The sequence below is a fragment of the Carassius gibelio genome, chromosome B2, assembly GCF_023724105.1.
Source record: "Carassius gibelio isolate Cgi1373 ecotype wild population from Czech Republic chromosome B2, carGib1.2-hapl.c, whole genome shotgun sequence".
NCBI lineage: Eukaryota > Metazoa > Chordata > Actinopteri > Cypriniformes > Cyprinidae > Carassius > Carassius gibelio.
The window spans coordinates 4,946,605-4,959,381 of record NC_068397.1 but is presented as its reverse complement, the minus strand read 5'-3'; the positions used below and the strand labels follow the sequence as shown (position 1 = coordinate 4,959,381).

The following is a 12,777-nucleotide window of genomic DNA, read 5'->3' as shown; positions in this document are numbered from 1 at the left end:
CTTTGTGGACATCTAGTGTTCATTTGACTAAACTTGCACACCTTCAGTTTTGACATGAAGATTTTAGGTTAATATAGCCTATTGTGTAAAATTAGATGTAACTATACATATATTTATTAAAATATATATATCTGGTGTGATGTAGTTTATTTTTAAAAGTTTACTAGCCAAGTGGAAATGAATGCATACATTCATTCAAATGTTTTACTTGATTGTGGATGCTTTCTGTGCAGGGGAACAATGTCAGGTGCAGCAGACGGCTGCATTAAGTTCACTCGCCATGCTGGTGATGTGCTGTTCAACTTCAACCGCCTCCGCAGCAGAAACATCCTGACCGATGTCACCATTGTGGTCGGTGGGCAGCAGTTTCGGGCCCATAAGACAGTTTTGATGGCGTGCAGGTAGTGCTATGATTTTTGCATTTTGCAAAATGTTAAATACATGACATGCAGAGCAAGTGACATTTGTATTGCATCTTGTTTTTTTCCCAGTGGCCTCTTCTACTCCATGTTTGCAGATGCTTATAAAAGCAACTTGGGCATCATAAGTTTAGATCCAAATGTGGACCCCGATGGCTTCGCCATATTATTGGAGTTTATGTATACGTCTTGCCTCACGCTTAAAGATAACTTTATTATAGCCACCCTCAACACAGCCACATACTTACAGATGGAGCATGTGATGGACACATGCCAGAGGTTCATAGACTCCAGGTGAGCGCTTAGAAAAGCACAAAAACATTCAAACACAGACATCTGACACTGATTTTTATTTATTTATTTATTTTGTCTTAAATTATAACTTATTATTTGAATTATTAATTCAGAAATACATTTAAAAAGTGGTTCACTTCATGTATGATGAGATTATTTTTCATTTTTAAATTTAAATATTTATTTATTTTGGGGGAGGGGCTGCATATAGAAAATAATTAGAGTGATACAACTTACCTGATATCATAATGAAGAATATATATATATATATATATATATATATATATATATATATATATATATATATCTATATACACATATATATATATATATATACATACATATAAATTAAATAGAATGGCATCCTCATTTATTGCTGTTTCTTAGGGGAAAAAACTGGCTGCTAATATTACGTTTCTATGTTTTAAGTCTTTAATTCTCTTAAAATATCATATAATTTGACTTTTTTGGACATGGCAAAGTTAATTTACATTTGAATTTGTCATGTAGTCTAGCCCCCAAAACAATAAACATTATTATTCATGATTTTTGTAATTTTGTATACTGTAAATGTAATAATATAATAATATAATGTTCTAATATATATATATATATATATATATATATATATATATATATATATATATATATATATATACATACAATTATTTATAATATAATAATTGTTTTATACTGTGGATATAATTTCTATGCTGTATATATAATTTTTTTTTTTATTATAATATTTTATTTATTATAATATTTATTAAAAAAATATATTTTTGAACATTTTAATGTGTACGTATACATGAAAGGTGTAAAAAAAAAAAAAGGTGTGTTGTATCACTTTTTCTCATGATTACACCACATGACATTTGTTAAAGTTAGTCATTAAATCAAACAATGGTTAAAAATAGTATAAATGTTTTTTTTTTTTAAAAGAAACCACTAAGAATACAAGGATCACAGAACTGGTCTTTAGATTTCCTTTCTTGATCTTGGACACTGTCATTAATCTCTGACTCATCATCTGCTGGTTTTCTCTTAAGGGGCTTGTGTGTAAAGCAGAGCCGAGCAGAGATGCTGGTTAATCACAGCTGTTTATCTTCAGAAGCTCCCTTCCTCCTCAGCGATGCCCTGAACACCCAATCCATGAACTTCAGCACTTACGCTCCTCCCAGCCTGCACTATGCAGTCAGCACTTCCACCGAAAGCCCTTCTCGCTTCTACAGACATCTACCTCTCCCCATGGACACCTCCAACACCACAAACCCGCTCTGGCAGATCCCAAAGACGGGCGTAATAGCCCGCCAGCAGCACTCCCCTCCAGACAGCAGAGCCTCGGCTCGGACCGAGACTAACGGAGGAGCCACGGAGGCCAGAGAGGAGAGGAACCGTCCATCTGTGCTCATCCGTTCAGCTCCAGCCGAGGGAGACAGGAAGACTCCTCTTCTGAACGCAGAGGTGGAGAACACTGAGCCGTGTCACAGCAGCGGTCCCAAGAGCCCTCTCAGATCCGACTGCCATCCCAACTCACCCGCAGAGTCCAGCAGCTGCAGTCGAGGAGCGCCGTCTCCTCCCGGCTCCATCAGTCACCCGAAGGTGCGCAACTGGAAGAAGTACAAGTTCATTGTGCTGAACTCCACAGACGGGGCGGATGACAAGAGCTCACCGACTCCATCCCACACGGCTGCAGAATCCACCAAGAGCAGTGAAGCTCGGGGAAAGCTCATTATGGATAGCAGGTCAGTGAAGCCAAACTTTAAGGATGGCAGAGTGGCAAGTATTAGTATTTAGCGCATTGTTCTTAAACACGGTGTCATGTGTTTTAAGCTCTGCAGATGAGTGCATCAAAAAAGAAGAGCACGACTCTTCACTTCCCAACACTTTGACAGAGGACAGCAGCACACGACCCACACCATCAGGTGAACACACTTTCTGCACAGACGGATTTTGGACCTAAAGAGCAAAAAAATTATATTTATTAGTATTTAGGTATGATATTATATATAATGTAATGTAATACCTAAATTATATTAAATATTAATAATTATTAAAAAAAAATATATACCTAATAATAATAAAACAATAATTGTGTTCACTTAGAGGTTTCAATATTTTAGTATTTAGTATTGTAATTAGTAAATAATAATAGCATCTGTTTGTCAATAATAATCTTTAGTTATTACATAATAATAATAATGATAATTAGTATTAATAGTAGTAGTAGTAGTATTAACTATTTACAAAAACCCCAGTGGTTTTCTGAGTTTGACACAAAAATAAAACATGTGCATGTTCACTTAAGTATTTTAATATTGTAGTAGTTATTAATTATTATTATTTTAATTTTATAAAAAAATAATATTTAGGCTTAACATTTTACGTATGTGGGTTATATATCTATAATTTATTTAAGTATAAAATAGTAACTAATTGTTTCAGTCAAATTTAAAAATATGTATTTCTAATAATATTTAGTAATTACATTGTGTGTGTCTGTGTATATATATATATATATATATATATATATATATATATATATAAAAATGTGTGTGTGTGTTATATTTAAGCGATGTAATGCCTGATTAAATATTAAAATGTTTTAGTTAATATTAATAATATTAAACAATATTTAGGTATAACATTATAGTTAATATTAATAATATTCAACAATATTTAGGTATTACATTATATATTTGAATTAAACATAGCTGAGTTTTTTTTTCCTGTTGTTGTTTTGTTTCTCTTTGGGGCCCCCTGTCGGTCACAGGGCAGTGAGGACTGAGGTGAATGTTAAAAATACAGCCGACAATGTCTGCTATTCTTAACTGTTGTGGATAAAAGTCTTTTAGAATATTCTTGTTATTACATCATTATTATCATCACACTCTGAACTATCAGATCTGATCTCCAGTGTGTGAATGAATCCTAATAGCTGTGGTGTTGTGTTTCAGAGCGGGACAGAATCTACTGTAACGACTGTGAGTCCAGGAGCGAATCTGATGCAGAAAGGCCACGGTGGCTGCAGGACGGGAAACCGTACAGATGTGACCGCTGCCAGGCCATGTTCTGCTATAACGCAAACCTAGCGAGCCACAAGTCCGTCCACACAGGTAATTCTGCAGTGCTTTGGAAATCACTCAAACCGGTGTGTTGCACTTTTAGATATTTATACTGGTTTGTTTGTTATAACAGGAGAGAAACCGTACCGCTGCAGCGTTTGTGGAGCGCAGTTCAACAGACCTGCCAATCTGAAGACTCACTCACGGATCCACTCGGGAGAAAAACCATACAAATGTGAAACCTGTGGCTCACGCTTCGTCCAGGTACAGTCAGACCCCAGCGTGTTTCTGTGCTGTGACAATGCAAAGCACACGCTCTTCATCTTCTGCTTTGGGTGGTTTCAGGTGGCTCATCTGAGGGCTCACGTACTGATCCACACCGGAGAGAAACCGTACCCGTGTGACATCTGCGGCACGCACTTCCGCCACCTTCAGACGCTGAAGAGTCACTTACGAATACACACAGGAGAGAAACCTTATCATGTGAGCATCAGCCATAAGAAACCGGTTTATTTGTAGAAACGGGCAACAATACATTGCAAGGGTTCAAAATTATACATTTTCCTTTTATGCCAAAAAATCATTAGGATATTAGGTAAAAATCATGTTTCATTTTGTAAATGTCCTACTGCAATAAAATTGTTGATTAGTAATATGCATTGCTAAGAACTTCATATAGACAACTTTAAAGGTGATTTTCTCAGTATCTAGATTTTTATTTTATTTTTTGCACCCTCAGATTCCAGATTTTCAAATAGTTGTATCTCAACCAAATGTAGTCTGATCCTAATAAACCATACCTCAATGGAAAGCTTATTTATTAATCTTAAAAAAAATGGTTTAAATGGTTTTATTTCACATATCAGTATTGAATATTTGGACTGAGAAAGCATTTGCTGTGAACTCTTCTTGGTTTCTCGTTTCAGTGTGAGAACTGTGACCTGCACTTCCGCCACAAGAGTCAGCTGCGTCTGCATCTGCGACAAAAGCACGGAGCCGTCACCAACACCAAGGTCCAGTCCTGCAGAAGCTCCTCCCTCGTGACCTCTTGAAAACACATCAAGCTCTTCAGAGACGTTTAACAGTTCCTTTAGCCAGAAAAGCCATCAGAAGATACATGGATCTCTGTCTTGCCAATGTCTGTGTTTACTCATATGGTGACGCTGCATATTATTTGTTAAATATGGATTAGTTCACCAGCACTTTCAGGTTCAGCCTGCATGATTTCATCATGATGGTTTAAGATTTTACTGTATATACTGTCTTCCAGGCATCGTACGTCAAGCTCTTAGTTATAGTCTAAGATAGTGGGAGATGTCTAGTATTTATTTTTTATTAAGAATGCTATTTCACTCCCTTTTAAGTAAAACTATGCATTGTATATAATATATGACAGGGAATATAGGTACAAAGATAATTATGCAAATTGAAGTGTGTATGTTTTGTCAGTGTGGTACATTTAAAGAAGCTCTGCTTTGTCTGACAGTCATATTGGATTTAGATGTATTTGTACAGCTGTTTTTTGGTACTAGAGGACCCGAGGTCCTTGCAATTAAATATTTCATACAAACAAATGCAAAGTTCTGGTTTGATTATCGTTATTTCTTTTGCATATTTAATAATCCTACATTTACATACTGGTATAAATTTTTGATATTATAAAGTTAAATGCTAATAATTACATACAGCCAGATCACAGTTGTGCTGACATTCAGTGATAAAAACCTTTTTTTTATTTGCTGAGAATACGTCACAGAAAGTTTTCATACCAAGAAATTTAAGGTTGGTTTGTGTAGCTACAGTTTTACACACTATTTATAAACATTATCATGTTTAGTTTACATGAAACGGCCATTTTTGTGGTGGTGTTTTAGTAATATATATTTTGTTTCAGTTTTAATTAATTTATTTTTTTAAATATTACTATTTTAGTTCAGCTTCATTTACATTTTTTTTGTTTTTTAATGAGCTAACAAACTTACAATGAACAGCTGTATTATTAACTAACCTAAAAAAAAATGAATAAATACTATAGTACATTGTAAGTTGATGCATTATTGTAAAGTTTTACCAAAAATGCTTTTGTCTCACTGCAGGACCAGACAAATAGACAAATCAGTCACTTCACATAAATATACAAATATACACTTTCCTTTCAAAAAATGTATATTTTTTTTACCTAAAATCTTGATGCAGAATAGAGTGAGGTCAATGAACATATTATATGACAATTGGGCAAGTTAGTATTGCATACAATAAATAAATATATATTTTAAAAAAATTATTCGTAGAAAAAACCAGCAACCTGATCATGGAATATTTTTGCAGATTGTTTAACATTAGATGGTGGAAGCGCCACGCTGATTCATTCACTGATATCTCACTTATCAAGCTCTTCTAGTTCTTCCACACAACACAAAACCATTTCTGTATGAATGTAGCTCTGTGCGAAGGGTTATTGTTGTGCAGAAACATGAGAGGTGTTTTTCTCAAGCACGGATTCATTCAGAAAGGCTTATCTGCTGTATGTCACAGCTTTACACCTACACTGCATTTAAAGGGCGTCAGCTATTCTTTTCCTCCATTGCACGCGAACAACTGTCAAACAGTTTGAGCACATGCTTTTATAGCTGAGAAACTAGATATTAGAATCTTTACTATTGTACTTGTGTGTGAAAACAGAAAGTTGCTTGTTGAGAATCATCTTCACATCACCAACTTTCCATCAGTTGTTGTATATACAGAAGTTCCCAGGTAACATACTGTCTAATTGACTGTAACTTTTTCTGTTGTTTAAGGCTTTTATTGACTGTCAGGCCTGTGACGTTTAACACTGTAATGTAACAACACACTGAAACCAAATGACATACACAACCATTAAGATTATTTCAAATTATTTGTAAAGTTTTTCACACTGCATTTATTTGAATGCAAAAACAGTAATTTTGTGAAACATCATTACGATTTTAAATAACTAAAATAGTGCTATTGCAATATATTTTAAAACATACTGAATTTCCAGCATCTTTACTCTTGTTTTCAGTGTCACATGATCCTTCAGAAATCATTCTAACTTGCTTTGATTCTCAAAAAACTATTTTGATTATTAATTCTGAAAACAGTTGTGTTGCATCATATTTTTGTGGAAAACAAAACATCTTATATATATATATATATATATATATATATATATATATGTAAAAAAAAAAAATACTGACCTCAGGCTACTGATCTTAGAAATATAAGTTCTTTTAATTAACTTTTTTTTTTTTTTTTTTTAATTACTAACAGCTTATGAATCATTGAATAATCCTAGGAAAAAAAATGCTGCTGCTAAGAGACAATAATGCTGGATCTTTTTATTATATATATATATTTTTTTTTTTGTATTTTCAATTTATTTCCTGAGAAGATAACATTTGGTTATGCATATAGTGCCTGTCATATACATGTCAAACTTAGCATTCATCTTTTCTTCTTTTCTTGTAGTGCAGAATTGTGAATTACTGAGATTCAAAAGGAGCATCAGATTGGAGTCAGAAGACATTCAACATCAGAACGTTTATTTTTTTTTCAGTGGGTTCTGTCATCACTGATATTTCATATATTGTTTTGTGTTATCTATGGAACGGTCACATCAATATGGCAAATTCAGTTTCTTCATGAACAACACAGAGATGCTGAGCCAATCAAATAAAAGCATGAGCCCCCTTCCCCACATCTTAAAATCTACTGCCTGAGCAAAGATGGCATGTGTTTGGAATACATCAGCCAAAATATGATAAAAGAAAAACATACAGCTAAAACTCAGCTCTCCAGCAAACGGTCCTCAGAACCTGCTGTGGATTATTATACAAAACAATGAAAAAATGTTACCAAATAGGACACAAACAGGTCTGGAAATCTTACTTCCTGTTGGTCATTTAGAGCTCAGAATGAAACGGATACGTGCAGGAGCCAATAGGAACTGTAGTATTTTCCAACCTATTCTTGGCTTATTTCTAATTGTGTTTTATACACTTAATGGAAGATTATCCTGAAGTTAAGAGCAGAAGCGTGCATGTTCTCTTCCTACAGAAGTGCCCTGATCATTATTGCTCAAGCTTGCTTGATGCTCCAATGAAATATTGTTCTTCATCACTTTAATATTGAGCAAGAAGGATTGCTTGCTCAGCAAAAAAGTGTTCTCCTTTCAGACTTACAAACATCGATATAAGCACACACTCTCGCATCTAAAAAAAACAACAACTTATTTTACTGTTGAAGGAGTAAAAATGCCGACAATACACCTTAATGTTCAAGAATTTGGATTTTTGCTGTGGACGTTTAGCCTTCTTTCTCCAGAATGTTCTTCACATCTGCAAACACCTGAAAGAAGAAAAAACAGACAAAAGGAAGCAAAGTGAAACTTCAAAAGAATGGACATAAGTTTATTATTCACCTCGACTGCGCTATGCCACAGTAAAGCCCTTTAATATTATTTCTATATTATAATAGCATTTAATAATACATCAATTAATTAATATGGTATAAAAACTAAGAAAAAACATTACTGCAAACTCAATTTCAACATTTTTCACTTTAATTTTAGTTTTAGAAGTTTAGTTACGTGCTTTTGTAAGTCTTATTTTATTTTTCTATTTAGCTCTGATTTATTTTAGACTAAGTATTTTAATTTCAGTTGGTTGTCGAGGCAAAACTTCACTTTTGGTTTGTTTGAAGCTCATGTTTTTTATTTAATAGGTCTATGCACAACAAATTAACAGCATTTTTGTATAGCATCATTGTTATATGAGGGACTGTATATTCAATTTGGGATTTTGAGGAAATTTTTGTTTTTGAAGGAATGGTTCACCCAGAAATGACAGTTTGCTGAAAATGTACTCACCCTTGTGCCATCCCAGATGTAGAGGAGTTTGTTCCTTCATAAGAACAGATTTGGAGAAATGCAGCATTACATCACTTGCACAGCAGTGAATGGGTGCCGTCAGAATGAATGTCCAAGTGGAGTGGTGTGGATTACTGTGGTGTTTCTATCAGCTGTTTGGCGTCTCATTCTGATGGCACCCATTCACTGCTGTGGACCCATTGGTGAGCAAGTGATGAAATGATACATTTTTCCACATTTTCTAAGTTAAAGAAATTGTTGAAGAATTGAAGAAACATATTTCCTCTATGTTTCGGAAGACCTGAGGGTGAGTCACTTTTCATTTTGGGGGGAACTATTCCTTTTATTTTTATCAGTATGCTTTAATGTCTTTCAAAACTTTTGATTAATAAAGCATAACAAAATAACTTTAATGCAGAACTGCACTAAAGCCCTTAGTCGTACCTCATCCACTGATCGGGAGGCATCAATGGTGCGCACCTTCCCCTGCTTCTCGTACTGCTCTATGATGGGCCGTGTGGACTGGAGGTACGTCTGGATCCTGAAAATTCAACAAGAAGGATTCGGAAAACTTGAGGGGAATCAAAAGTGCAAACATACGTTTCCATATAATGCCAGATTATTCAGTGACTTCAACCAATACAGCTCAATTCATCTGAGAACTACCTTTTCTCTAGACTTTCTCTGTTGTCATCGGTGCGTCCGCTGCTCTTCCCCCGCTCTAAACATCTGTCGATACAAACCTGAAACACACAACAGCTGAAGATCACTTTCAGTTGGGATCTTTTGGGTGTTTATGACTGATCAGCTTTACTACTAGTCATAACACGAAATAAAGATGTCTCATGTAATGACTCGATCAGTGTTTCAACCGCAGAACGACATCAGTACAACAGCTTGTAAACAAAAAGTGCTGCTCCATCATAATTGTGTGTCGTTACAATTTCTAAAAACTATTCCATTATTCATTCACAAAGATACATCAATAATCAGCTGGTACTTCAGTCAGACGTAATGGTAGGGTAATAAATAACTAAAACAGCTGCTCCTCACCTCATTACCGCAGTCAAAGAAAAGCACAAACTTGACATCGGCCTTCCCGTCCATGACACGGTTCCAGCCCTGCAGATTGTCCTGGTTTCGTGGGAACCCATCGATAAGAAAGCGGAAATTCTTTTCATCGGCTTTCATGGTCTCTTCCATTGCCTGACAAATACAGATGTTCCTTCAGTAAAGATAAATATCTGAAAACATCCATCTTTAGAGAAGATAAACGACTAATCTGCTCAGAAAAGGCCATCAAAAGGCTTAATAATGGTATCGCAGTTATGATTTATTCCTATTATGAGACAAGATTGTCCATTTGTGTCTCTGACGAGCCACTCTTTGAATTCTCCTTCCCTCCAGCCAAAAACAGGAAACGTTTTGTGTGTTTTTCCTGTTCGTTAACATGACAATGGCGTTTTGGGGACTGAAAACGCATACCGTGTTTTCTGGACTATAAGTCGCACTTTCTTTCATAGTTTGGCTGGTCCTGCGACTAATGGTGAGGTTCGACTTATTTATCAAAATTAATTTGACATGAACCGAGAGAAATGAACCAAGAGAAAACATTACCGTCTCCAGCGGCCAGAGGGCGCTCTTTGCTTAGCATAAAGCGCCCTCTCATGGCTGTAGACGGTAATGTTTTCTCTTAGTTCTTGGGTCTAAATAAATGCGACTTATATATGTTTTTTTCCCTCATCATGATGTATTTTTGGACTGATGCGACTTATACTCAGGTGCGACTTATAGTCCGAAAAATACGGTACTTTTGAAAACAAAGTGCAAGTTTTAAAAAATACCACCGTTATTGTTTCTGTGTAAACACCCAATACAGGAATCTTTGAAAACGGTGACGTCATGCGTGGTATGTGTAAGGTTTGTAGACTTGTGCAATATGTGTTGATTTTAAAGGCAAGTGCGAACAAACATACACAACAATGGCAGAGTATTCTGTTACTGTAAAAAGCCTGTCCATTTATGTCTATTACGAGCCGTTCTTTGCACTCTCCTCTCCTGATAGTGAAACTGCTGGCATTTGTTATCAAGGTCACGTTCAGTAATAAACCTCCTCCGCTAATGTTCCAGTTTCCTTCTACAATCACCATGAGTCATGATGACCTGGAATGCTTTGGCTTGTTAAGCAGGACGGACCTTTTTCAGCAAGCTGATGGTGATTTCAACAGGAACTATCTTGCCCTCTTTGATGTAGGTGTCGATGAGCTGCCCAAACTCAGAGCCGCTGCGGCTGCGCTCCTCTCTCAGCAGGTCTCCGGCAGACAGGTGAGTGTAGCTGTAGTTCTGAGCGCAGGAGAAAAACACATCACAGTCAACCAACCTGGAAGATCATAAGCGTCTTACAAAGGAGCATGACAGCTGTCATTTATATGAATGGGATAAAAACAGGGGTGTGTATGGGTTTGGTAACTGAACCGGCAGCTTTGTTGCAAAGCCTGTCCAGACACTTCTGACAGATCAAATGTTGTTTAAGATCACGAGACACATTTTCAGTCAAGTCTGTCCAAACGTGTGGCCTCAATAAGCATCCACAAACTCATTTCACAACCTTGTTCAGATGTCATGTGGCTAATAGAGAAGGTTTTGTTTTTCTAGCACTCAAAAGTATAGTAGAAAAACAGAGATTGGATTTTTTTCAATAAATCTTTTGCTTTAAATGCACCCTAAACAACACAGTTAGAAGAAACCAGTAGCTGACGATGTTGAAGTAATGTGGTGTGAGGTTATTCTTTTAAACGATATATCTAAAAGCATCACTTCCTGAGTTTATTTACTTCTTTATGATAAATCATTTCATAATCCTCTATGGCAAGTTACTCTGGATAAAAGCGTCTGCTAAATGAATAAATGTAATTAAGTTATTTTAAGTCTCTTTTATGCTCACCAACAATAAAATAAGTTGATCAAATATACGGTAAAACAGCAATACTGTACAGAATACAGAAAGTATTCAATATTACACAGTTTTTACTGTATTTTTGATCAAACTGATGAGCGTAAGACTTTTTTTTTTTTACAAACTAAAATCTAAAAATACAAAAGAAACAAAATAAATAATTAATAATAACAACTAAACATTCAAAGTCATATCAGTTGTGTGTTTCACACATATGTTTTTTTTCTCAATGCTGATGCCAAATCATGACTGAACACTGCACAGACAGCAGGGTGGGACCTGACTGAACACAGCTCCTGTTCATAACCAGGATATATGAATATGGACTCAATGCACATTTTAATTATGATAAAATTATCTTTCTATCAAATGTATTATACCACCATGTCAGATGAAACCCAGTATCGCTATTAAAGGGATCAAACGGCGTTGGGAAATGTTTTTTTCTTATGAAGTGTCTTAGAGGACACACGGAAATAATGAACGATCCTTGCTGCTGCAAATCTGAATCATTAACACTCTACGGCCCCATAAACCCTCGCTGTCTTGAATAAAGCGCTTCTGTAGTTCTCTCTATGAATATGATAAAAGACTTAATGCTACATCTCTCTCACCTCCACGATTCTCGCGCATTGTGTCCCCTTCCCCGCGCCAGGCCCGCCCAAAACAAACACGACCTGCGGATTCATCATCACACTCAGCCTGTGAACGACGCGTGGGAGCTCCTTCAGCCTGTGCAGCAGAGTCACAATCATACACCGAGCAGATAAGAGAGAGCTGCACTAATGAATGACCATCGACCCCTGTGAGGCAGGAACAGAGCTGCTTGAAAGACCGGTTGATTCGTGTCCAGGAAGTGCGCGGGGCAGATTCCACTTCCGCCGTACACGTGTCCGACCAATCAGAGAGCAGAGGAGTCACTGGCGTGACGTCACGTAAATCACGCCCACAGCTCTGGAAGCTCTCTAGAACGCGCACCCCTCCTGCGCCTGGGGTTCGCGCGCCAGCATCAGCACCCGTGTTGCCATGTCCGCTTGTTTAAGATGTTTATAAATTAAATGCGAGCATTCCCAAATGTAGGCCTAATGTTCAGAGTATATTACCGTATTTCAGGTTTGCTGATGCTTGACCTTTATCAAAGCAAAAAGAATGACA

The 12,777-nt window shown here is 36.2% G+C and overlaps 2 protein-coding genes across 2 annotated transcripts; one reads left to right on the top strand and one right to left on the bottom strand.

Moving 5' to 3' along the window:
• Nucleotides 1–205: 205 nt before the first annotated feature.
• On the top strand, nt 206–5,358 carry LOC127951612 (B-cell CLL/lymphoma 6 member B protein). Its single transcript, XM_052549593.1, has 8 exons — nt 206–401; nt 492–713; nt 1,763–2,458; nt 2,547–2,638; nt 3,671–3,829; nt 3,912–4,042; nt 4,124–4,261; nt 4,705–5,358. Exons 1-8 carry the CDS (start codon nt 241–243, stop codon nt 4,828–4,830), a joined length of 1,725 nt encoding a protein of 574 aa, XP_052405553.1. The 5' UTR covers nt 206–240; the 3' UTR covers nt 4,831–5,358.
• A 1,962-nt stretch (nt 5,359–7,320) lies between these two features.
• On the bottom strand, nt 7,321–12,496 carry cmpk (cytidylate kinase). Its single transcript, XM_052549557.1, has 6 exons — nt 12,237–12,496; nt 10,863–11,009; nt 9,720–9,872; nt 9,333–9,409; nt 9,111–9,207; nt 7,321–8,146 (listed from the first exon to the last, which is right to left on the bottom strand). Exons 1-6 carry the CDS (start codon nt 12,375–12,377, stop codon nt 8,105–8,107), a joined length of 657 nt encoding a protein of 218 aa, XP_052405517.1. The 5' UTR covers nt 12,378–12,496; the 3' UTR covers nt 7,321–8,104.
• Between the last annotated feature and the right edge of the window lie 281 nt (nt 12,497–12,777).